The 27,593-nt window shown below is 41.9% G+C and overlaps 1 protein-coding gene across 1 annotated transcript in view; it reads right to left on the minus strand.

Annotated features, from left to right (window-relative positions):
• The window catches only part of Spag17 (sperm associated antigen 17), a 221,594-nt gene that overhangs the window by 144,793 nt on the left and 49,208 nt on the right, over positions 1-27,593 (minus strand). The window contains 1 exon segment of the mRNA XM_032896680.1: positions 13,880-14,011. Coding sequence (XP_032752571.1) covers positions 13,880-14,011 — 132 coding nt within the window.

The raw sequence follows: 27,593 nt of genomic DNA on the forward strand, positions 1-27,593 counted from the left end.
TTCAAAATTACGTACTATTTCCTAGTGTCACCGTGTCTGTGTTGATAAGTTGGAAGTGTTTATTCTTGCTGAAATGATAGTGTAGTATTGGTCCAAAGATGATACATACAAGAAGATAAATGCAATATGTAGATCTTATTTTTTCATATGCAACAATACTTGAAGACAAAAATAATTAAAATATTATATCATTTTGGGCTTTGACACGCTTCTTTTTTAAATATTTATTTATTTTGTATGTGAGTACACTGTCACTGTTCTCAGACACACCAGAAGAGGGCATCAGATCACATTATAGATGGTTGTGAGTCACCATGTGGTTGCTGGGAATTGAACTCAGGACCTTTGGAAGATCAGTCAATGCTCTTAATTGTTGATGCATCTCTCCAGCCCCAACATCCATTTCTTAAGGTCATGAAAACTAATTTGAAAAGCCCCAAAATATTATAGATAGTATAAATGGAACATAAGAAGCTTTGGTACTCAGCTAACAGGCTGCCTCATAGAGGGAGAAAGGCTTGTTCTCTATATGACTTTTTTCATACTAAGAACTCTGAAGGACTCAGGCAAACTTTGGCTTCCATTGATGGCATCACTGGTGTCAAAGGCTTCCCTACTTAGCATGAAGGTTCCGAGGCTGGCAACCCTCTGCCACTCTAGCACTTGCTCCTTAGCAGCCATCGCATACAAATATCTGTAAATGCTACTTGCTGATAGCACTGGGTAAAAACTGTGAAAGTACACCAGTGGCTGCAGAAAATGAAGAAAAATTCAGTGTGGTTGAGGCATATGCCTGTGGTAAGACAGCACGCTAGAAGAGACAGAAGCAGCAACAGAAATAAAGGCAGCAGCCACAGCTACCTCCACCACTGTGGCCACCTCTGCCACAGCGGCATCAGCCACAGAGCACACCCTTGGAATAGAAGTGAAAATTCAAGAAATGAATCCCATGCCAGACAGACAAGAGCAGTTAAAAGGAAAAGAGCACACTGTCAAAGTCAAGCCCAGTGGACTTCGACATCTTTCTTACTCTATCTCCGATGATGAAGATGAACTAAGTTTAATGAGAAAACACCAGCAAGCACAGAAGTAGTGAACATCGTGAAATTGTTTTTTTTTTTAATGTGAGCATCCACATAGTCATTTGCTTGTTCAGTATTCATATTTCTATGAATAGAGGGACAGAACAACAGAGGCTGGGAGTGTCATGAACCGTTATGGTGTGACACAGGCCTGGCACAGGGATGTGAAAGGGCCCAGCATTTTTCTTTGCACCAGATATGAATCACTGCCTAGAACAGGGCTAGGCACTACCTCTTAGAGCTCAGTCTAAGGGAAAAGAAAGGTAAGTAACAAACTGACCATAATAGAACTACAAGTTTTAATGAATGCAGGGATAGAAACATAACTGAGGAGAGGAGACTGTGCTCATGAGTTGGTGGATGAAACGCCTTCTCTAAGGAGCTGATGTTTGAGCAAAAACCTGAAAAATTAGTCATAATGCACATGAGAAACAGGAAAAAGATGACATGTAAAGACATTTGGGCATAAAGAAAATGTGTGTTCAGAGAGCTGACATACAGCAGCAGGACAAGAGCAGAGTGGGCCCAAGACAAGGGTGAAAGACCGGGCATGGACCCATCACTCAGGGCTTTGGAGATGGAGCCAATAAATCATACCTCATTGAAAAATCAGCAGAATGAGAGTTTTAGGATGGGAAAGTATATGGAAAACTGAAATTCTAAAAAGGAGATGTGGAATCCAGAGAAGACCTAACAGTGACTTACTGTTAGGTCATGTTTTGGCAGTAGATGGATTCAGACCCATTCTGGATGTTGAGACGGTGTGAGAGTCCAACCACTAGTCATGAACAAGGAGGCATATCAAGGGGAGCAACATGGATCAGAGCTTGAGCCCTGTGGTTTGGTGCTATTCTTTACTGAGGTAGAGGATACTGGGTGAGAAGTGGTTTTTAGTTAACTTGGGAAGACTTCTATAAGTGATCCTCTTATATTTGAGGTGCTCTGTGCTTCTAAGTGTCACCTTCTGTATTCAGAGATGTTAATTGTAGTTACAAATTCAGGAGCAAGTAATAGAGTTCAGATGATTTAATGGAAAGACATAAATTGACTTGGGTAAGACTTTCTAAAAAATGTGAGAATTAGGCTTTGGATCATGGGAAGTGCAACACTTATTCATTTGTGTAGGAGAACAAGCCAGTCAACAAGAGGGAGGAGTGAGTAAAAGGTCAAAAATGTAGGAAGTAGAGATTTCACCTCACACCAGTCAGAATGGCTAATATCAAAAACTCCGGTGACAGCAGATGCTGGCAAGGATGTAGAGAAAGAGGAACACTCCTCCATTGTTGGTGGGGTTGCAGACTGGTACAACCATTCTGGAAATCAGTCTGGAGGTTCCTCAGAAAATTGGACACTGCACCACCTGAGGACCCAGCTATACCTCTCTTGACCCAAAAGATGCCCCAACATACAACAAAGACATATGCTCCACTGTGTTCACAGCAGCCTTATTTATAATAGCCAGAAGCTGGAAAGAACCCAGATGGCCTTCAACAGAGGAATGGATACAGAAAATGTGGTACATCTACACAATGGAATATTACTCAGCTATCAAAAACAATGCCTTTATGAAATTCATAGGCAAATGGTTGGAACTGGAAAATATCATCCTGAGTGAGGTAACCCAAACACAGAAAAACACACATGGTATGCACTCATTGATAAGTGGATATTAGCCCAGATGCTTGAATTACCCTAGTTGCACAGAACACATGAAACTCAAGAAGGATGACCAAGATGCAAATGCTTCACTCCTTGTTTAAAAGGGGAACAAGAATACCCTTGGGAGGGAATAGGGAGGCAAAGTTTAGAACAGAGGCTGAAGAAACGCCCATTCAGAGCCTGCCCCACATGTGGCCCATACATATATAGTCACCAAACTAGATAAGATGGATGAAGCAAAGAAGTGCAGGCTGACAGGAACCGGATATAGATCTCTCCTGAGAGACACAGCCAGAATATGTCAAATACAGAGGCGAATGCCAGCAGCAAACCACTGAACTGTCAACGGGACCCCCGTTGAAGGAATCAGAGAAAGGACTGAAAGAGCTTGAAGGGACTTGAGACCCCATATGAACAACAATGCCAACCAACCAGAGCTTCCAGGGACTAAGTCACCAACCAAAGACTATACATGGACTGACCCTGGACTCTGACCTCATAGGTAACAATGAATAGCCTTGGTCCTGCAAGACTGAACCCCCAGTGAACGTGATTTTTGTGGGAGGGTGGTAATGGGGGAGGGTGGGGGGAACACCACATAGGAGGGGAGGGAGGGGCTAGGGGTGTTTGCCTGAAACGGGGAAAGGTAATAACAATTGAAATATAAAAATGTAAATAAGAAATATCCAATTTAATAAAGATGGAGAAAAAAATAAAGATGGAGGAAAAAAATATAGATGGAGGAAAAAATATAGATGGAGGAAAAAATGTAGGAAGTAAGGAGAGAGAGCAAATGTACCAAATAGTTTAAAAAGATGCGTCCCTCTTTGTGGTTAACACTAAGGAAAAACAGCTCTGGTGGGCTGTAGAGGTGTAGATATGGAGATAATCAGGAACTGCATCTGTGTGGGGCAGCTACCTTGAAAAGTTTGATTGTGAAGGGAACTTGGGCTCTGCATCCTTTGTCAGACTTGCTAAAGCATAGGATGACAGGTCTGGACCATGGAATAGAAGATGAATAGCAGAGATGGCAATGCCCAGAGACTGGTGGCTGCCAGAGGCCAGCAGCAACAGTGGAGTTGAAGAAACCTTGGGGGTGAAGGCAGTTCCTATTAGGTCATTCTTAAGAGGGAAGGATAGAGAACATCCAAGGTTAGAGAATGGGAGACCTTAAGACTTTAGTAGTGATGGGTCAGGGTAGACATAGGAGTAAATGGCTGATATGGGATGGAGGAAATAAGGAAATAACCATGAGATAATCAAGAAGTCATTATGAAGACCCCTGTTCACAATGATAAAAACAAGAAAAGAATCACAATGGCAAAGGAAACAAAGATCCAGAGAAGCCAAGAATGTTAGTGCCTGTTCGAGGGTTCACGGCAGTGCCAGACCAATGGGAGGGTCTGGAAAACTGAGCAGATACCTCAGGCTGTGGTCAGGCTGCTGCATCAGGCACTAGGGCTGATGTTCTCTCTGTAACTTTGTTTTTCTACATGGAGGAAACTTTAGGCCAAAAAGTCTTCCCTGCAATACTGGAAGTAATATTCTCAGCCATAAATTAGCAAAGGGCGATTTCAGTCATGGCTATCATCATCAATACCTAGGATATATCTATTTACTGAGCTCATGTTTTATAGCAGATGCTGTACCTCGTAAAGTCCTTAAAGATAACAATGGGTAGAACATTAGCTTCACTTTATAAAGGAGAAAACAAGCTTGGTGGGGGCGAGCAACAACTTAACAACAAAACTATTGAACAGGAATGCCAGGTCAGAGGGCTGTGGCACCCATGCTCTCTGCAGAGAGTCCTTGGACCATAGCCATGGCTCTGATTCCAATTAGCCTGTCGGGTCTACCAGGGCTCATCAGGGCCTCTGAAAACTCAGCTTTGGGTGATGACCCATGTACCAATGTGAAACCACTGTGTTTGTCTTCGATAGACATTAGCCTTGCCACAGTCAAGTCACAACTTTCCCAACTGATGCCTTCCAGAAACTTTTATGGCTGAAATTTGAAACAAGGGTAATTTCTTTGTATTGAGATAAGAAAGTGATTTGAGGTTAAGTAATTTTAAAGAATGACTTACCGACGTATGCATTCATTCAAATAGTTAAGCATTCTACATGCATTTGTAGAGCACAGAGGAAAATTCCGCAGTGATTTTCCTCCATGGAGTCGACCAGTTCAGGAGCTCCTGAGCATTGTTTCCTATGATTTTTCTTGGTGTCTTAGAGAGAAATGGGTTGATCATAACCCCAAATTCAAAATCAGTGGCAAATTCTGGTGCCAGTATCTAGTAATGCAGTACAAAATGTGATTTCAGACACCATGTTTTTAGTCTGATCTCACAGAGCAAGATGGGTAATTTGTATTAAGACATAGAGTTTGAGGACATTGACCCGTGGAAGAGGACACGCTGGTGTGACTCACAGCTCTAAGCTTATCTTCCTGTTCTGAGGCTCCAGTTGTCCTCAGCTTCTGCTTCTCTCCCAGTGTCCTCTCTCCTATCCTTCTGCATCTCTCCTCTTATGCTTGTCTGCACGCCCTCTGCTCTGTCTTCCCAGGGACCCAGAAGCAGTTCCTGGACGTTCTAGCTGTATTTCCTATTCACTACTGTCTTTTTCTCCATTTAGCAAGGCCACATTAGGAGGCAGGGAATTTTTTTTAAATTTATGTCTTTTAGTGTAAGTGAATGATCACCATCTGCCTCCTTTGTCTTTACAAACATGCTTTTGTGTCACCCAGGTCAGCCCTTTTACACCACTGTACCAGACAAACACTTATCACTGAAAAAATTGAAAGGTGAAATAGTTACACAAGTTTCCGTAATCTCAGCACCCAGAAAGATGAGTGAAGACAGTTGCTCCATCTTCGGCCTTCTCTCCACACAGTTTACCAGCTTTCGCTTTCCATTTAACAGTAATGGTTAGTAGAACTTCAAGAAAGAGGCTATGAAAGAACCTCTGGGCACAGCAAGGATTCTCCAGTGCCAAGAAACTGTACAGCAGTGAGCAGCAACAGACACAAGCACTTAGTCCCAATGGGCTCCAGGTCTGGCAGAGATGTTAGTAGATTTCTGAACAGGTCCCTTGCTACCTTCTACCGTCTCATAGCTGACCTCAGAGCTGGTCTATCCACTCCTCTCCTGTGTTTAGATTGTCCCTCACTCCTCCTACCATCCATACTGAGGCAGAACCAGGGCCATATCCTCAAGCTCTCTCTGAACAATGATTGGCAGCTAGGATCCTTGAATTGTTCCTTGGTTTGAAATTGTTTCCTCCTTTTCTACTGAGCTCTAGTCATAGGAAGTTCAAACCATACCTTTCATTTTCCTCTTGTTTTATGTACTCTCTCTAACCTACAGGTTGCTGTAGAATTTAGGGGTAAATGTTGGGGATTGGTTTTAATGTTTTGATTAATCAGGAACCTGCATGTCCAAAAGCTGAAGGTCCTTGTCTCCAATTGTTTTCGATCAATAAAGATGTCAGCAGCCAATGGCTGGGCAAAGGGAGACAGGCTGGGACCTTTAGTTTTGAGTGGGCTAGGAACTGGGAAAAAGGAGATGGGGAATCACCATGACTCAGAGAAGGATGGGGTATAGGAGCTGCAGGAGAGAAAGCCAACCAGCCATGTGAGAATTGGGGTGGATGGCCACTGGCCACATGCTTGATTGGACCTTGGGTAGCAGGGGAATGTTTAGGTGTGCCCAGTCTTTGAGGTAGCCAAGGCATTTAAAAATTGACTGGTGTGTGTGTGTGTGTGTGTGTGTGTGTGTGTGTGTGTGTGTGTGTGTGTGTTCCATTCATGAATCCAGACAGCTCCTGAGTGGGTGTGTGCTTGCAACCCATCAGGAGCCAAACCAGGTGAAAAGTTAAACTTCCCACAAGTGAAAGCTGAATAAGACAGAGTAGACAAACATTCAGCATGAATGAACCCTAAATCACAAACTAAAACTTGGCTCATATACTCTTTCTTGCTTCGAGGCAATATGACTTCATGTTTCTACCCCACTGTCTTCTGCTCGTTGCTTTAAATATTTGAGACCCTTGTCGATTCAAGACAAAATGCAGATAGGGAGTATCCCCAAAATTGTTCTCCAGCCATGTTTGGGGAAACGTATGTCCCCTAGCACAGGAGTGGAGGGTCAAGTTTATCATGGAATGCACTTTCTAAAACAGAGTATGAATAGAAGACATATGGATGCTTCCTATTGTGGGAGGGCTTTGGGTAGGCACAGGGACTTCTGAACCATTTAAGTTACTTGGCAGATGTAGAAGTCTATTGCCAAGCAATACCTGGAGACAGTTACAGCATCCCACATCCTCAGTTGACTGTTAAGTGAATCTACATAGGCTCTTCAGTTACACCATCTTTCTAAAGACAGGGGAAAAGTCTGTTCTGTAACAAAGCAACCCAGTTATTTGGTACTTCAAAATGTTTCAGATATTTTATTTCTAAATGACATCTTGATGTTAACATTCAAACCTAATTGACATTCCTTTCCCCTTTCTCAGTAGTAAGGGGGATCAGTGGTGAAAGCCAAGTACATAGCAATGAGAAGTTAGACTTCATATATTCTCATAACTGATGCTCTATGTACCATGTATCTTACTGGTGTGGGTGTGGCCTACTATGAGATCTTCACAGTAAGATCAAAGAGATGGAGGAGAAAGCAGGCTTGTGGAAGTTGTAACTAACTTACTCCATTATGTGTTTTACAAGAAACTGGGTCTTTTCTGAGTCCTATGTTAGCGCTCTTTGATCATCTTTACTTCTGGTAAGCAAGTCACTTGTCTGGTTCTGGAGATGGTGAGTGCCTCATAGACTCTGTATGAGGTAAGACAATATTAATCATATTTATCCTCTTGAAAAAGAATTGAGCAGTGCAAAGGGAGCAATGACAGAGGCATTTGTGTGTGTGTGTGTGTGTGTGAGTGTGTGTGTGTAAAAATGCTCCAAACTCAGAATATACATGTATGAAATAGCTGTTTTATTTTTATGAAATCCCTTCACTGTTATACTGCCAAATATCCAAGATGGTGCATGACACACACAGTGATCTCCAAGTTAAGTTGATTAAACTCTTATTTTTTTTACTTGGAGAACTATGTCTAATGGTAGCAGTTCAATTTGAAAACACAAGATTATGGGAATATTTGGGGACCTACTTAACCAGTTCTAAAATCTACACTAAATACATTATTCAAAATATTGACCACTGCATATTGCATAATATATTATTTATTACCCCAAATGTATAAAGCACATACATGTCCATCAATAGAATAATAAATAGGAAAATTAGGATAAGCAGTAGAAACTCACAGAACAAGTGATAACAATAGATATGGATGTTGTGATAATAGCCAAATTATGATACGTTTTTGGCTAAAAAAATGTTAAAATATTTTACCATGACTATAGTTCTCTAAAGGAATGAATATATATGATAAATTGCATGCAATATATTATATATCATGATTATTATATATAACATATATTATAATATACATCAAGAAGTAGAAAAAGAAGCATTCTGAATATTACTGTTTTTAATAATAACAGGATGATGGTAGTATATTGTTTTTCCTTATATATTTTTTCTTTATTTTCTGTTTTTCCCTCTTTCCTTCTCCTTCCTGCTTCTTACTGCCTCAGGTCATTTCCAGTACCTCTAATGATCTGAAAGTACATGAATTTGAATTAAAAACTTCCTTCTCCAGAGCACTGTCAGAACAGTGGTTCTCCACCTTCCTACCGCTGCTACCCTTTAACAAGTTGCTCATGTTGCGGTGACCCCCAACCATACAATTATTTTCATTGCTACTTCAAAACTGTAATTTTGCTACTGATATGAATTGTAATTTAAATATCTGTGTTTTCTGATGGTCTTCAACGACCCCTGTGAAAGGGATTGATACCCATGGGTTGAGAACTGCTTGCCATGTTGGAGTGGAAGAAAATATATGCTTAGAGGTGTAGGAGAGACGGCTCGGTGGTGAAGAGCACTTGTTGCTCCTCTAGAGGGTCACTCACATTGGGCAGATCCCAAGAGCTCGTATGTAATTCCAGCTCTAGGGGATCAGTTCCCTCTTTAGACCTCTGTAGGCACCAGCAGTACACATACACATAAATTTACACAAATAAAAACATTCATGCTTAGGGGTGTATTTGTTTCATCTCATCAAATGATACAAGCTCTAGGCTTGTACAATATTACTAGGCATGGGAGGTAATTTGTGCAGTTCTTAGTTCAGTGAATCAGAATGTGGGAGTGTCTGTGTGTGTGGTGGCTGAGGGGGAGGGGCAGGGCTGCTATGTGCCTTACGCAGGATCAGACATGTCGCAAAGAGACTTTGGCATCATGAAAGCTAATAATATCCTCGTTAACCATCCAAAAGGGCAGGGAGAAGGCATTAGGGTGTGTGGATAATCTCAGAAAGTCTCTTCCTCAAGAGACGGGGTGACTTCTTGGGAAGAAAGGACTAGAAATTAAGTCATGGTTGTTCTTGGTATCAGTGATTGGTTAACCCAATGCTGTTTATCTTTGCTGAGTTTTCCTCCTTTTCTTGACAATTGTCCCCACAGTGAACCTCTAGAAGTTGTCTGAAGAGTAATCAGGGAGACCAGAGATGTCTGTGGACAGATTATCCAGCAAGACTGAGTCCTGAGACCAGACAGCATTCTACTGCATGGGAGTCCAGAGGCCATCTTAGAATTACTGAGACAGACAGGTGAAGCATTCACGGGCGTTAACAGCACACATTCAATCTGATGGTTGGGATTGGACTCCTGACTGTTGAGAGCACAGCTGTTAGCCTTCAGGAATGCTAAGTTCCCACCACCCATAGTCTTACCATCTGCAAACTGGGAATGGTCCATAGTGCTAATGCTATTAAATCGTTTAACTATGAAATGATATAACATGTCTGAAGATATAGAGTTAAACAGTCAAAAATAGTAACTATTATTAATTGCTACCTAAAATGTTAGTCTATTTTTCTCCTTTAATGAAAATTTTCTAGTAGTTTATGAAAAGTTTTCATTAATAAAAATCAAAACAGCCAGCAAAGCAGAGTCCTGTTTCGCAGAGAGGCCAGCTGGGGCATCATTTATTTCTGCGGCATCGCTGGGGTTTGGGGTTCCTTAGATCTTCCATTTGTGTCAGTTGGATCTTCATTTTGATAATCCTGCCTCAAAGAATTCCTGCCAGCTAGTGAGGTAAGCTATTCCTTTCCTAGAACCACCCAGGAACCCTCCACGCAGGCTCCCTGCCCTTCCTCTGTTTGACTTCTTAAAATAGTTTCTGAAGAATTTAACCACAACTGAATCAAAACTAACCAGCCTGTAATTTCCTGGTCTGTCCCCATGGCCTTTCCTTTAAAATAAAACACACGCGCAAAATGGCATTTCTCTGGCCGATTTCCAGCTTCTTGGGGTTTTGACTGGAAGAAGCTCGGGAATGTCTGTGGAAGTAAGTGGTTCTTCTTAATCTCTCTTCATCTCTCGTTGGGAGAAGGCTGCAGCTTGCATGAGGCTTCGGTATGTCTCGTTAGTAAAACTAGGCTGTTTGAATATTTTTTAATGAAAAGGTTGCTAAATCCTGTCTTCCCACAGTTCTTTCTGTCTGCCTTTTCTCTGTTCTAGTGCTTGTGAAAATAAGGCAGCACACTCGGTACGTAAACCACAGACAGAAGCGGCTAGTCTCTCATAGAAAAGCATTTGCTATGAACTTCTAAGAAAACATGAACAGATTAAATTCATCCATGAAAGGCACAATTAAAACATATTTGGATCTTTTCGGGAAAGCCTGTGCAAATATTCTCATTTCAGTTCTGAGTCATGGGAAGACTCCATTTACATGGATTAGTAATATTAAACGTCAATGTTTTGCTTTGTTTTGGTTTTGGTTTTTTGTTGTAATGTAGCCATAGCCATTTCCCAACTCTTGAGCATCATTTTCTTTTAGTTTCTTAATCTCACTGAGATATAAATCACCAGCAAGTGAGTGCTTATGTTTAATATATAATTCAAAAATAATCAGAAGAAAGAGTGATTGAAAATAAAAGGTCACACAACAGCTAAATCAAATGTTCCAGATTAAAAACCAAGAGACGTATTTTAAAACTAGAATGACTACGGTGGGAATCCCTGCGCCCGGCACCCTGTGCCCACGGGTGTTTGTTACAGTGAGTGTTTGCTGGGCTGATGAATTAACTGCAGATGTTCATGCAGGACCAAAGCTACAGGGTGATCCTTGAGATAATGGTGGGAGGGAGATGCATTTCTGTACAGACGCATCCATTCAAATTTTACGACATAGTAAACAGCCTAATTTGCTATTGTAATACAGGATAATCATATTCAGAAGTTCTGAAATGTTAGAGATGTTTTTATTTCTCAACAAACACTCCCATTCAAATTTTATGATGTAGTAAACAGCCCAATTGGCTATTATTACACAGGATAATCATATTCAGAAGTTCTGAGATGTTAGAGAGGTTTATACAATAAAGCACATTTCTAATGTTTCCATCTATATCTATATTTATATATCTGGAAGCCATTATTGAAGTGTTCCCAAAAAGATGAGTGTTTTCAAACAATTAGAAGCTGCCATTTGTATCCTATGAGTCCACGTGCTAAATTTTACATTCTGTTCCTTCAGAGCACCTCTCCTTTTGAGTTTTTACAATATTAATTATCTAACAAGTTTTCTTTCAAAGCGGAAATCAAAGGCAATGGCCAGTGTTCAACTGCAGTGCATAACCAGGACTTAAACAGGACTAAAATATCTTTATTCTATCTGGCACTTTAAGCTATAATTTACCGTTTGTTTTTAGAGAAAAAAATGTGGAAATAGGACCAAATATATGGCGACACATTACATCTGTTCCCTGGGGAGCAAAAAGACAAGAAATGCCTAATTCTATTAGTCCTCAGTGCCCCCGTCCCTGCCTTAATGTTTTCTATAATTACTGCTCTGAATAGTTTCCCTAAAGCATTCATTCTTTGGAAAGTTCATTTCCAAACCTTAAACCCAGAAGGCACAATACGTTCTTGGGGTTGGAGAGATGCTATATATTAGGATTAGCCCATGAAAGTGAGTATCTCTGTAGATTTAATGGCAAGTTTGAAAAAGCTGAAGATTTGCTCCCTGTGCAACCAAAGTAGAGCCTTCTAGGTTCGGCCAAGGAAGAAGAAAGACCCTCTTCCCCATTGGCAATGCACTTCAGTTAGCTATTGCAGGGGACACGTTGCCCTGCTTACTTTGCTCTCTGCCAGACTTTTGGCTGACAAGCATTAACCTCAATTGTTCCAACTAATCTCTCGGTTAGCATCGCTGAGCAATGTACATGGATTACCTCACCCCTCACCCAGCAAACCACTCCTTTCACCTCTCATTTACAAGGGCGACTTTCTGGGGAGCAATCCATTCCAATCAATTTTCACCCATTTATTTAGCACCTGCTCAGATGGTTTTAGCTCAGACACAAGGGCTGGTGCTCTGGGAAGCACTGGTAATAAGGATATTAAATTAGATTGTGTAATTGTTGGTTCTTAATTGCTCAGAGTTCTCTTACTGCGACTCACGCTTTTTTCTTCAGCAAATTAACTTCAAGCCATGGCACCCAAAATTTCAACAAGCAAATCAAGGTTCTTTGCACAGCTTCAGAATCTCCTAACCACATCAATATAGTTCACAGTTCAGAGTAATGCTGAGCAAAAGAACGATGTGAGGATATTTTATGTCAGTTCATGTATTTAAAAATTCCCGAGTGTCTAGAATATTTGATTTTTTATTTAAAGACTGCTTATTAAAATCTGAAAATATTGTAGTAGGCGATTACTGACTTATAGTGGCAGCAAACAGGCCAGTGTCTCTCTGCAGCCTGTTCCTCAGCTGAGTGTTTTACTGACCTCACAGTCCACCAGCACAACTCAGGCTCCCCCATGACACTGGCATTTAAACACACAAGAGGAGATGGTTATACTTTGAAATTGTCTAAATTTTCCTCTGCTAACTCTTGACTTCTCTGAGTGCTTCTTAGAGTACAGATCTATGATCCATGTTGGAAAGAACACCAGCAAATGGAAAACCACAACACCAGCCATTTCTTGGAACAGAATTTTCCTGGATACAGAATGTGCCACCCTAAAAAGAAAGCTATATGGGGTTCTTTTAGGAAAGCATAGAACTTTTTGCAAGTACATAGAACCTATAGCAAGTACAAAGTGATGATGTCATTGTCATCATATCACATCGCCATCCAAAGCTCAATCAAGTAGGGTGCATAGATCTAAGGGTTTTGCAAAGGTAAGGAAGACATAATGGGAATATATTTACCTTTTCTATTTCCATTAGTTGGTTTTTGTCCTTCCTACTCAGGTCACAAAGAACTCTCCTTCTGATCCATCACTTATGCATGTGGAAACACATCACACACGCACATAGAAGCATCTGGTGTCACAAAACTATTTCGGTATAATTTGAAAACTAAGGAAAGCATTTCTCATTCCTACTAATGATCATAAAAAATGGCTCTGAATTGGGCATCACTCTGCCGAAAGTATTTTTACAATAATTTTTCTCATGCAGATGTGAATTTTAAAAAGCACATCAATTGATTTCCATAGGCAGAGTGAACAAAAAGTTTCCCTCTGTGGAAAATAAAAAGATCAGACAGAGGCTCTGGAAGCAGGAAGGATGGATTGTTACAGAAGCTGTCACTCTCTGAACGGGCAGGATGCTTGCCATGCGAATAAACACTCAGAGAGAACATCACAGACAGTTTAAATCGTTAGATCCTAATTTGGTGAGTCTCTCCTCCTTGTTTTGATATTTACTTGTGACCTTGTCTCTTTCCTGGGCCCCATTCCTGCTACGATATTAAAGACTCTAACCATAAAACCACCTGGATTCCATGCCCTGAATATTGACATTTTCACAAATTAGGGGACTTAATATATTTATCACAACTCTTCAAATACACCTATGAGCACTTCTTCCCTAAGGAGCAGAGGTGACTTTCAGATTCACCCCCAACAAATGCTACAGCAACTTAGGAAGGGGGAGGTCTTTAACTGACCCACCCACTAACTCCTGAGCTCCTGGGGACCCAGGTTCCACATGGTACCTTCTTTTCGTTTTCTCGCCTCTGCTGGTCCTTGGTTTTAATCTGCAGGAGTTGAAATTTCAAGAGTTTCCCTATCAATGGTAAGGTCAGCTTCTCTCCATTGTCCATGATTGATTTTGCTGCCTGCAACACCTACAAAGGAGAGGCGACATTTTATTATCTTTGATACAGTCTATCAGTGACAAGAGGATGGCACGGGGCTTTATGCTTTGTGATATTTGTCTTAATGTAAAGACAGGTCATTACCAGGGGGACGCATAAATGGGAAATGTGCCCAGGACCATCAAGGTTGGGTCATTTTATTATCAGCTCTGTCTTCACCAAGGTGGTGAACACTTTGTACAGTGGTGTCAAGACTCCCAGGACTTATTAGACATGGGCAAGGTCCCATCTGCGGTGACTGGCCGGTCACTTTCACACTACAGAAAGTCTGGTGCTGTTTGGCGTAGCCGGCAGTCCAAGCTGTCAATCTGACTTTTTAGGATGTTATCGTTGAATTGAGTTTTATCATAGTGTAAATGGCTACGTTGGCAGTCCCTTATTTCTTGGTGACCAAATTCAGCTGAAAGTGCTTGACATAGAGGCACCATACAAATGTTGCGTGGCCCCCTCATTCTTTGCTGCTTAATGTTGATCCTGTTGGTATGTGGACTAATTGGGGTGAAATGAGGTTATTGAGTTTTCTTTGGGTGACGACAGGCACTAGGAACATACAGCCGTATTGTCCAGATGTGTGGCACTGACAGCCTATTTTATGGCTGTGTTTTTTACAGCTTGTTTCCCCTAAATTTCACACAACTCTCTAACATCTGGGTTCTTTTCCTTGGAGCCCTATAACCACTTTATTTACTACAAAAAAAAAATAAAATCATGTAAAATATACCATAAACGTTGTTACGTGTTTCTCTTTATTCCTGTTATCTCCCTAATAAAGTCCGCTTCTGCCTGAAATATTGTCACAGAAGCAATCTAGTTAAAGATTTTTCAACTTTTGGGTTTTTTTAAGGAGCATCATATTTATTTATAACCTCAGGATGAATTAGGTGTTGCTACAATGTTCTGACATATGGCTTTTCTCTCCCCACCCCTTGGAGCAATCACTCCTCCGGTACATATGGTGTCAATTTCAGGCCCTCAGTCTCAGACAATGACCGTGTGCACTGCCTCTCTGGAGCTGTGTCTTGTCTGAAGCTCACATTAGCTCTTGGGTCAGGGTTTCCATGACCAGTCCAGCCTCTTTGACTTTCCCCTTTGCCAAGGGAAATAGCTTAAAGAAAGGGAGGTGCATATTTTGCTTTGAGCTGGAGAAGGCCCTGTGGATCTTCATGTGCCAAAAATGTAATTGGACCTTGTAGAGACTATAGAGGTTCCTGCTCTGCATTGCACAATGAGAAACCCAGGAAGAGGATGTCTTTAAAGCTTTCCTTTCCAAATGCCAAAGGAACAAACCAGAAACCCAAGAGCTGTGTGCATGTGTGTATGCATTTATGCATGTGTGTGTGTGTGTGTGTGTGCGTGTGTGTGTGTGTGTGAGCGTGTGTGTGTGTGTGTGTGTGTGTGTGTGTGAGTGTGTGTGTGTGTGTGTGAGCGTGTGTGTGTGTGTGTGTCAGAGAGAGAGAGAGAGAGAGAGAGAGAGAGAGAGAGAGAGAGAGAGAGAGAGAGAGAGAGAGAGCACTGAGTCCTCCCCAGAAGCACAGTGTTGCCTCTCATGGTGGGCGCTGTCCTGCTGGCACACAATATGGAAAGGGCACGATGGCTGTGATTTTAAAGATCAAGAAAATGGACAGGACACCCACAGATACTGTTTATCAATGACTGGATCCAGGATGCTCTGGGATCCTAAGGAGATTGCTGCCCTGGAACTTACTATAAAATGAAGCTGGACCCAATACCAAGGGTGGGTGTCAATATTTGGTTTGAAATGTCATTTTTCAATAGTGGCTGAATAGTGTGCTGCCAACCAGGCTGCTTTGTGACATCTGGTCCCATATATTCAAATCTGGGGTTTAAAGGCTCGTAGTAGCCTGGTATGAAACTTTCCTATGGAGCAAAAAGATTGTGCCAGGATTGGAAGGAGTTGGTGCTAGAGTGCTACCTAGAGTGGCAGCATATATAGTCTTTGGTAGTGGTTTAGTCCCTGGATGCTCTGGTTGGTTGGCATTGTTGTTCTTATGGGGTTGTAAGCTCCTTCAACTCTTTCAATCCTTCCTCTAATTCCCGCAAGGGGTCCTGTTCTCAGTTCAGTGGTTTGCTGCCAGCATTGACCTCCGTATTGGCTATGCTTTGGATGTGTCTCTCAGGAGAGATCTATATCCGGTCCCTTTCAGCACAGCATAGTCTTTCACTGGTGATCTGTGAAGATAGAATTCTCATCTGTGCCCAGAAAGGTTTGGGTAAATCTGCCTAGTGTCATGGTACTCAATGGGATGTGACTGTTCCTGCTCTATAGCTTCTTGTCTCCAGGACTTCATGGCCATTATCTCATAGGGTTCAAATGTACCAGAAGCACAACCAAAAGTTACCAGAGAGAAGTATTTTGTAGGCTGTAAAAGTTTGCATATCTGAAAACTCTAGAGCCCTGGGGTTCAATAAAACCTGTTGTGGCATCAAAGCAGCAGTGATACCTTACTCTCTTGTGGAGAGACGGGTGATGGGAGAGGACACTGGGACACCTAGTACTCCATGAGCTGTGGATGCAAAGCAGGTAGAGTAGAAGGTGATGAAGCCTGTGGAATGCATCCTCCAGGCTGGCCCTGATGGCCCATATGGAAACCACTCAGACATTCCCACAGACAGCTCTGCCTACCAGTGGCTGCATCAGTGATGGAGAAGCCTGGACACACCTGTCTTCTAGGCCTTCTCTCAAGTGACGTGACTCCAAGTATGGCTGTTTGGAATGACCTTGGGATAATTAAGGAAATTAGAGAAAACAAATCTGTGCCAACTTAAAACGTGAGACTGAACCCTTGCTTGTGGCCTGTGGGCCATCCCCAGGAAAGCAGCATAAAAGGTCTTTCCAAGTGAGTTTCCACCAGCAGTTCTTGTTTTCCTCACCATTACTCACAGACATAAAGTCAGAAGCCAGGTTTGGTTTCAGATGAAGAATCCTCAGAAGGCGTTTGTATGAAAGATTCCTTTTAGGGAATTAAAAACTGCAAAGGCGGTTGGGGTTAAGAGATGGCTCTCTTTTTATAGAACATATCGGAAAGGTTTCATTTCTGCCTTGTGTGTGGTAATTAAGGAAAAATAATCAAGCTTCTAGCTTTCAGGATTCCAAACATCATTTGTCCTGGAGTTAAAGTCAATATGCGGACATACATCTGGGAATGTGTGTGTGTACATTCGTCTGGGTGCCCCACTGCCCTTATGAGAATGTATGTAAGAGCAAAATAACAAGGGCTATGAGTATTGAAAAACTTGATGGACCATCAGAAAGAAGCTGGCAGCAACTAGACAAAGATCTAAACTTTCCAAACTGGTCAGAAAAATAATCGTACATGGGTGTAAACCTAAGCCCTCATCAAGTTAAAGTATCAAATAAAAGTGCCTGACTCGAGTGAGAAACCCAAGGTGAACCAGAGGGGAGAAAGGGACTCATTATGGTGGTGGTAACTGAGATGGGGCAAGGTCTTGTAGTCTCAGGAAGCTCCACTCAGGGCTGCAGGAGGAAGAATCTGCCCACATAAGACGACTTGGAGTAGAATGACTGAATGTGACCTATTCTGAGAAAGGCTACTGTAGAAGGATGTCAAACGTCACAGTAGAGGTGGGACATGCTCATTACATGAAGAGTGCTTTGGAAGTGGATGCCCTTTCTCTTAGGATGTCTTGTTATTCTGGGCACGCTAAGCAAGAACAGCATCTGCCTCTGCATCACAGTGCACAGCGACTCCATCATACTTACCGTTTACTGTTTGAGACAACACACACAAAAACAAAGCAACCAAACCTTTCTCTTGTCTGGGGATCAGCCAGGTCCATCCACAGATACTAGTGCTCCCCCTAGACACTCCTCCCCTTGGTGGCACCGTCTCACATGTTAAGCACAGATATCTGCCCCACCAGTGCTTAGAATTGGTATGCACATTCCCATGGGAACTGGATGGATGGATGGATGGATGGATGGATGGATGGATGGATGGATGGATGGATGGATAGATGGATGGATGGATAGATGGATGGATGGGTGGATGGATGACTAGAAAGCCATGAGGTTTCTGCCTGATTTCCCCAGTGTGTTTAACACGTGGGGCAGCTTGTTCACTGCAGAACATGAACATTTGATCTCAAGTGAGTTCTGAGGATGTATATAGATTTTAGATCCATATTTCTCTTGCCTGTGGAATTTTAATGCAAGTTGTAGAGGAGAGGGCAAGGAGTGGCTAGGGTGTAGAAAGCCAGGGGAAGCCATTTCTTTCAGAAACTGTAATAATTATGGGTTCCCCTGCAGGGAAAGGTCCTTTGGTTTGGAAGTTTTCCCTTGGAGCCTATGGGATTTTGTTGTAACTGTGGCAATTTACAAAACATGACTTCATATTTAACCTAATTTCTTTGGGTAGATGGTTTAGGATTGGTTGGATAATCTGGCATACAAGAACAGAATCTCTGACTAGAGATAGATGTGGCCCAGACTAGCACAGAGCTGAGTGAGCAGGCTTTTGGATACAGAGGATTTAATGTGTGCATAACTTTTACTATCACCTTCTTTTGGGTAAATTATCTTCTCAGTGTATGATTCAAATGAGGAAGAGTATTATCCATTTCCATGGCAAAAACATCTCAACAGTAGAGGAGGCTGTACAGTGAAAAGGAGAGCATTTCCCCATCTCTTGCACCAGACCTATTTCTAGAGAAAACTGTGAACCAATCAACATGCCACATGCACATATACATACATATAAACATATAGTAGTTTTTTTTCTTTTATGTGTGTTTGGTCATTTAACTAGGTGGACATACAGAGTATATTTTTTCACATTAAGTGTCTGTGTGTTAATCGTGTTTTTGCTCCTACTAAAATTTCATGGGTCACGATTGATGAACAACCATTACCAACACTAGGTGTTATTCAGCTTTCTATCTTTGTGTATATCGATAGTGATAGTTTATTTGGAGATGGGTATAAAAATTGGAATGTCCTTTATCTGTACTGGAAGATGTAGCTTCTGCCTAAAATGGCCAATGATTAAATGTTCTAGCAAGCCAAAGTAATTGAAATTTCTGATTTTATTTTTCATTGGCTAAAAGTAGCACGTAAGTGGTCACATATTTTGGTCAGGGTGTTCTATGATGAGAATGGGGAAAGTTTATCTCTGTTTAATTTGTGCTTGTGTAATCTTTTGGGTCTTTTTATTTATACTCAGAAATGACAACTGTTCAGCCCCTTCTTCAGCACTTGCCATCAATGCTAGCAGTGTCTGCACACCTATGCCACTAACAGTGTGTGCTCAGGGTCACAGTGTGCAGAAGGGGGCAGCAATGAAAAGCTGTGATGCCTAGGCTGAGATCTTTATTTCTGGACCCTTGGGGGAATCTATTGCTTTATGAAGAGAAACAGGATAAACTGCCGTAAAACAAAAATCAGAGGCTGTCTGCTTGCTTCTGCTTTCTTTCTGTTACCTTTCTCCCTTCCGATGTGCTTTCTCAATACCTAATGCTTTTTGCATTCTAACACATGGGAAAATCAGAGAGAGACAGCTCACTTTGCATTTAGTTTATTTATGTCGGTGATTGGCTGTGATCTGAGACTGAGGGCTTCAGCATAGAATGCAGGAAAACCTTCCTGGCAGTGAGTCTTGGACATGGCTGTGATGGGTTAAGTGTAAGAGGTGACTCTTCTCTCAAACATTAAGAGACCCCCCCATACCCAAGGCTAGCAGAGAGAGTGAAGCCAGTCTCAGTGTTTGGGGGTCCTTGGAACACCTCTTTCCCTGCTTAAAGTTACAGGGGCCCCAGAACAGGGCACACAGGAGAAAAGTTCTGGATGAGATAGCAAAGTCCTTTTCTATCAGTTAAGTATCCATTGGATTAATTATGTATAACTCATTCATTGTAAACTGTAACTCTATTTTGCATTTCAAAGAGTATTATAGGCAGAGTGTGACTATTTACTTAATGAACTGCCTTTATATTATATTTGTTATATATCTGATAATAACATTTTAAAAAATCAGAGAAATTATTTGTTTTAGTGTGTGTCCATGCATGCACAAAAACGTCAATGTTTAGAGTCAAATGTTGTTCTCCCTGGGCCTGATTCTATATACTTGATGAAAGGGATGTCAGAGCAGGTAACCTGTAAACAATTGACAAGAGCCACTTAACACTGAGGTGTGCTCCTGTGAAAAGGTTCCTGCTGGGAACTGTGGCTTCTTTGGTGCCAGACATGATCAATCTATTGCTGCAGCCATTTAACAACTTACCTGAAATGTGACTCAAAGGTTAGGAGATTATCATCAAATAGCTTTGAGCAAGTTACTTAATCCCTTCAAGCTTCAGAGTAAAAATTTAAAAAAAATCTATCTCCAGGTTTCTCACCAGTGACACTATTGATATTTTAAGACAGTAATTTCTTGTTATGGAATTTTTTTTCCTGTGAATTATAGGATGCTTCTTCTTCAGACATTTCCAGAATGGTATCTGTGGGGTCTGGGGATTATTCTTTATTGAGGAAGATCTTCAGAAAGAGAAAATGAATATCACTGTTCTCGTGACAATGCTGAGATTGAAACCATGACCACCAATAAAGACTAGTCATGGCAAGGGATACTTTAATCCTAACCCCCAGCTGCAGATAGCTCTCAGTGGTATCTAAATATGGTGTATGAAGGCTCCCAAAAGGATTTCAGGAGAGAAGAGAACAGGGGAATAGCTGGATGGATGAGGTGTATTACAGCTGGCTGGATCCTGACCACTAAATTCATTCAACACCGGGAAAAATCAAGGTCCATTTTGAGAATGGCACATATATACACATTTATAGAGCAGTGGACAGAGGACTTTAGATGTAAAAATACTGCTTTTCTTTATGACGTCTACAAGGCCAGATAGAAACAGTCTATGGCAAATACTCTGTAGCTTCAGAGCCTCCTTCTGGCTCCCTCTGCTCTCTTCCTTCATTTCCACTGCATTTATTGAGTGCTGACTGCATTTCAGTCTTCGCGTTGCTAGTCCCTTCATTTGTCCGGCCTGCCCAGGTCACATTCTTTAAGTAATGAATAATTTCCAATGGAGCATAATTGGAAAAGCAGCTGGAAGGACAGAGGCAGCAGTGGAGCAAGCCATAGAGAGGGAAAAGAGGAAAGGAGAAAGAACAGGAATGACTGAAACACATTTCCTCACGCCACGAAGAGGAAAGGAAAATAACCAAGCAATATTAAATTGTCTATCCATAAATCCAAAGGCGACAGACAAGGCAGGTTGTGTATAGATCATAATGTCTGCCCAACACAAATGGGACGTTATGAAGCGTTCGGGCCACAGCCTGGTGAGAAGTTCATAATGATGATAAATGCCCAGAGCAGGTGACGCCCAGATTATTTTCAGCTGTCCATAATTAAACTGGTATCCGTCTCTCCACAGTGTCAGGGCTGTGAAGTAATTCCAGTCATTGGACCCTTTACATCTGCGCTGAAATGAAATGATATCTGGCAGTAACAAGGACTCACTGAAGCTAAATAAACAATCCCTTTCAAGACTATATAAAAGCTAGTAACGTAATAACATTTGACAGGGATTAAGACCTCTTTGGGGCTGGAAGGAAGTTTCAGAGAGCAGCAATAACAAATATGTGGAAGGTAGAACTGATGCTTGCTTTAACAGACATGTATAATTTGAACTGTAATGAATCTCCCCAGAGAGATGTGTATTTTGAACATCTAACAGATACGGTCCATGTCAAAAAGCACGTGCCTCCTGGAGAAACATTTGTGGGACTTACTCTAAAGTAAAGAAGAGAAAAGCCTTCTGTCTATTACAGAGTATTTTGTAACCATATAAAATGTACAACAGTAGGGTCTAATACAATGGTGTACAGAATAGAAAGGCAACCTCTTTTCTTTAGGTATGCAGGTGAGTGTTATCATGGCATCTTGTTGGCATGAGGTATATTTATTTAATATTCATCATTTATTTATTATTTATACATGTGTGTGTCTATGTGAGTTCATGTGGATCCCATGCATTCGGGTGCCCATGGAGGCCAGAAGAGGTGATGAATTCCCTGAAACTTGAGTCACAAGCAGGTGCGAGCTGCTTTTGGTGGGTGCTGGAGACCAGATCTGTATCCTCTGTAAGAGCAGTGTCTTAGGCATGATTTCTTTTATTGTGACAAAATGCCACAAAAAGAAAACCAGCTTGGGGGGGAAAGGGCCTGTTTATGCTTCAGTTCAAAGACCACAGTCTGTCACCATCAGAAGAAGAATTGGCTTGCTCTTCATGGATTGACCCGCCAGCTTTCTTATATAATGCAGAACCACAGGCCTAGGTGTGGCACTGCCCACAGTAGGCTGGTCTCATACCCCTCAACCATTAATGAAAAAGTTGCACAGATTTGATTACAGGCGATCTGACGCAGGCACTTCTCAACTGAGAGTCTTCTTCTAAGATCACTGCAGCTTTGTTAATTTAACAAAACCAACCAGGACAATCAAGTAACTGATTTTAACTACTGACCAATCTTTTCATCTCTGTCTCTGTCTCTGTCTCTGTCTCTGTCTCTGTCTCTGTCTCTCTCTCTCTCTCTCTCTCTCTCTCTCACACACACACACACACACACACACACACACACACACACACACACCATTCTTGGGCTGAATTACAGCAGAATTTTTTTTAAAGAGCAAAATCTTATTAAATAGCTAGACTGAAACCAGCATGTCTGTGTCTGACCAAGGTTTCCTTCCAAGACCCGCGCACGGCTCCAGGTGGGTTCCCAGGGCTTTTCTTCCTCAGGACCCTCTCCCAGGTGCACTTCGCGTTTGGTGTTCAGATCTCAGGCCCTCACACTTGTCACCTCTCCTGTTTGGGCCACTCCTTTCCTTAATCACCACGCAGATCCATGTCCTCCCTTAGATTCCAAACCTCACCATCCCGACTTTGCCATCACTGCCCACTCTACTAAGTTAAACTCCCTCCATGTCCCACTCGTGCTCCATTTTTCTCTGTAGCATTTATCTTTTCCATTACCACTTGTTCACAATTAAGTAGTAAACTCCCGTCATTGACCCGTCTCTCTTATTTTTCCACTGATAAAAATTCAAAGCTGTAAGTGGAGATGGTTAGTCAACAATAGATGGATGCATCAAATGAGATGCATGGCTTTCCCTGATGTTAGCAGGGGTTCTCCAGAGGACACTCCAGAGCCCTTATCCAGCGGCTGAACTATCCTTACATGCAGCCCTGGCCATGTTCCCTTTAACCAATCCAGCTGCCAACATGGGGATGCTCTTGGTACCGTCAACATGACCCAAAAGAGCCATCTGTCACAAGTTGGACTTTTTCAGATCACCCATGGATTCAGAAGCCTCCCCAACTCAGTGGACTTGGAGACAAAAGAAGCCCTGTGCACAGTGGGAGCCCAGGTAGTACCCATCCCTGGGGGCTGGACTGGAATCCGTATCTTTAACAGGTCCTCCAGATGATGTTGAAGAATGCCACATCAGAACTGCTGGCACAGAGAAGCTCACACCAAAGGGCATGCCAGCCTTCCCACACTCCCAGGACCCTGAGATTGCTGTCCCTAGTCCTGTTGATGTAGGCCTCACTTCTATTTCTCTCCTGTCCACTCCTGCAGCTGAAATTCGAATAGTTCTGTGCATCTGCTTCTCTTGAGGTATGCTGTGAGGCTGCACTGGGCTGGATATCCTTTTTGTATTTTTCATAGCACCTGAAACCTGCTTTGAAATTACTTAAAACCAATATTGCCCATCCTGAATGCCAATGGTTGGTGGGGCCTCCCATTATCTCAGAGAATCTGTGAACAAAATCACACCCTAATAATTCCATACTTAAAAGACATGGCCAGTGAAAATGTGATCACATATCCAACCATATGATAGCTTGCTTATCAAGTTGAGGATTAGAAGTTTAGTGTTGAAGAGGGCGAGGTTACATTGGAATTGTTAGAAAGAATGTGAATTGGCTCTGATGCATTTTGATAATATGTGTCAAGACATTGGAATGATTTGTAGACAGACTTTGACCTGGAATTTCCAGTTTATGAAAACTCTCACAAGGAAACAATTATAAGTATTGGTAAACAGTATAAATTTAGCAGAGATGAGAGGAGTTAACTATATTCCCGAATAGAAGCATACTTTCCATCACACATCCCAAAGATGGATTTAGACAACACTAACATCATAATGTGTGGAGAAAATAGGAAACATATAATATCCATCTTTTAAAAAGAGATACAGGGCTCCAAGTGATAGAATATTCCACAGATATATTTAAGCACCACTCAGTTCATGGCCTATGGTTTTATCATATTTTCCAAATTATCTATAATTTCTATAACTAAAATATATTGCTATTATATTAAAACAGTTTACAATGTACACATGCAACCAAAATACTATATAGCACTTAATCACTGTTAATGGTGCTCCCCTCCCAACCTCCCACAGAATCTTGCACCTCCATCCAGTGTCTCTGCCCGGACATAGCCCCCATGCTCCTAGATCCTCTGTGCTTCTCAGGCCTAAACAGTGCGCACCACATCAATTAGCAGAGTACAGTAGAGCTCCTTTATAACCCAGGCTGGCTCTACCTGCTGGGTTTCCACGGGACGTGCTTTCCACTTGCCCTCCTTCAATGCCAGGAAAGCCCTCTGTTTAAAACACCTTGTCCTGTTTGCTTGCTTGCTAAAAATTCCTTTCTAGCATTATTTCATAAGTTGCCCACTCTGTTTTCAACACATTTTCTTAAACCCTTCTGTCAAAGCTTCAGAAAGGCACGGGCATCATTCTGTGCGTTCACTGTGTCGCTAACAACTTCTTGGTTATCAAGTGGTAAAAAGCTCACTCATTCTCATCCATTTCTCATTAGATGGTAAGGCACTTGAAGGCTGGTGCTAGCTTGGTGATCGACACATGGCACGCAACCAATGAAATGCATGCTGGATTGAAGAAGTAGCAATAACATCTCACAGAGACACTTAGCAACCTCATGCCCTATTAAAGGGCACCCTGAGCCAAAGGCCAGCTGACATGCAGTCACTCCTGCTCTTTCCCAGGTCAACCTTGCAGGAAGACTAGGGTAGTAAGATGTACTGCTTCACTAGTTCAGCAAGTGAGTATGCCTGGGGTGAGCTTGTTCTCTCTCTCTCTCTCTCCCCACTTTCTGGAGCTCCAAGGATCCAAGCCGGAGCTGCTAAAGTCACTGCTTTTATGCCTTTCCTCTTGACCTCTGTGCTCCCCTCCCCTCCATTGCACCTTTCTGAAGCTCCTCTGTTTGCTTAACGCTTGTCCCGTTTTCTGCTCGAGTTGTTAAAGGCTTGGAGGTAGCAGTGTTAAACCTCTGAAGTTCTTGGCTCCAGTGGTGACAGTGTAACCCTTACAACGTAAACCACACGCGAGTCCGGGTATGTCTCTGAACTGGAAGCACTGTGCTCGTGACTGTATCTTTGTCCGAGAAGGTGAGAACTACGGCTCACTACTTCTTGTGGATATGACATTACTGTATGCTGCCCATGATGTTTAGGGCACAGTGGCCTTTTGAAACAACTTCCATTTTGTTAGTATATTCACTGATGTCGGATTTACTCATGTAATTATCGTGTGAGTGCTGGGAGACAAACAATTTATGGATAAATGTCATCTATCAAATTCTGTGCAGCTTCTTAGTATTAAACTGTTTTATAACTGTCTTAGTATTACATTTTTTGAAAGAAAAAGAAAAAAGAAAAATACGGATCGGGTAGGTAGCACATTCTTTTAACACCCAGGGGCCTGAGATTTCTATTCGTTCACGAAGAGTCTATAGAGTGAGTTCCAGAACAGCCAGGACTATACTGAGACCCTTCCCCTGAAACAAGCAAACAAATAAAGAGTGAAATAAACACAAACTGTTTGGAACCTCAGCGTGATGACGTAAGTGATGTGCTTGGCTATGTTTTGGGCGGGGCCCTGGACCTCACAGTCATGTCATAATATCCAATCAAGACAAATCACACCTTTTCTCTTCTCAGTACCCCAAGTTTCAAGTGATTCTAAGATATCTAAAGTTAATGTCTGGCAATTTGCAGTTTTCTTTCCCCTGTTTCATTTGGCTTACTGTTATGTTTTATAACTTTACTCATAGTGATCAGTATTCTATGCAAGAGATCCCCCCCTGACCTTTTTGAGGAATCACATCAATGATAGATAGTAAAACCTAACCCATGTTTCTGAGGCCAGCTGTGTTTGGCATTTTTCTTTAACGGTTACAAAGAAAACAAGAAAAAAAAACCCTCTAACCGTTTCCTTTATGCTATGGCTAAAAATAAAAATTTCCATTTGCATTTAAACAATTTTACAACCAACCATTCCCAATACCTAGTTTCAGAACTTCAGAATTTTTTTTTATTTTACATGTAATGAATGCTTGCCTGAATGTATGTCTGTACACCACATGTATGTAGTACCAGTGGAATCCAGGAAAGGGCATCAGATCACCAGGAACTGGAATGAATGGATGCTCGTTAAATGCCGAGTCTGTACTGAGAATTGAACTTGGGGACCCTGGAAGAGCACTAATGCTTTTAACGGCTGACCCATTTCTCCAGCACCACATGCAACTTTACAATGAGAGGAAACGCTTTTCTAGCTCTACTGCAAAAGACTCCTACAGCTTACTCTTTTCAGGGATATCCAACTTTTTGACACAGTGACCTGACACTGTCTTGTACAAATGTGTTAGGTATTCACAGCAGTCCTGGGATTCACACAGCCCATAGGTAGCAGGTGGACATAACTGGATGAACAAATTCAAATAGATTAAAGTTACCTATCAACTTCTTGCTCGCAGGGGCTGTGTGCTGGAGAATTTGAGGTGTCAGAGTGAGCACTGGCTTTGGATCAAGCTTTAGCATGAAGTTCTGCCATTGTCAGTTGTAGTAACAGGCAAGCACCTGGGTGCTTCTGGTGGTTCTGCTCCAAGGCAGTGGCACCTAAGGTTGCTTTGCCAGCTACCGTTGGGATCAAAATATGATTTATGTAGGAAAGAAATTTGTAGTCTAGGAAAAAAAAATCTTTCAAATGTGAGTTATCATCATTGCATTCTGTTTTAAAATTTTATTTATTTTTATTTTTTATGAATAGTGGTGATTCGACTACATGTATGGTCTGTGTGAAGGTGTCAGATCCCCTGGAATATGAGTCACAGACAGTTGTGAGCTGCCACGTGGGTTTTGGGAATTACACCTGGGTCCTCTGGAAGAGCAGCCAGTGTGCTTAACCACTGAGCCACCTCTCCAGTCATTATTATTGTATTCTTGATGCTCCCATCAAAGATCATTGGCCATTTGGTTCAGAAAACACGGTTTTAAAAAATTACTGAGTGAATGACCATGAGGGACACTGAGTTGAGCTTTAACACACTACCACCATGGCAATGTGCGACACTGCTCCCGTTGGCTTGCAGCTTTACCTTAACCCTCGCTCTTGCTAACTCTTCTCACAGCACTGGGGCACATGCATATCCCCGTGGGAGAGCTAGCTTTCCTCCCGATACA

The sequence above is a fragment of the Rattus rattus genome, chromosome 3 (genome assembly GCF_011064425.1).
Source record: "Rattus rattus isolate New Zealand chromosome 3, Rrattus_CSIRO_v1, whole genome shotgun sequence".
Taxonomy (NCBI): Eukaryota; Metazoa; Chordata; class Mammalia; order Rodentia; family Muridae; genus Rattus; species Rattus rattus.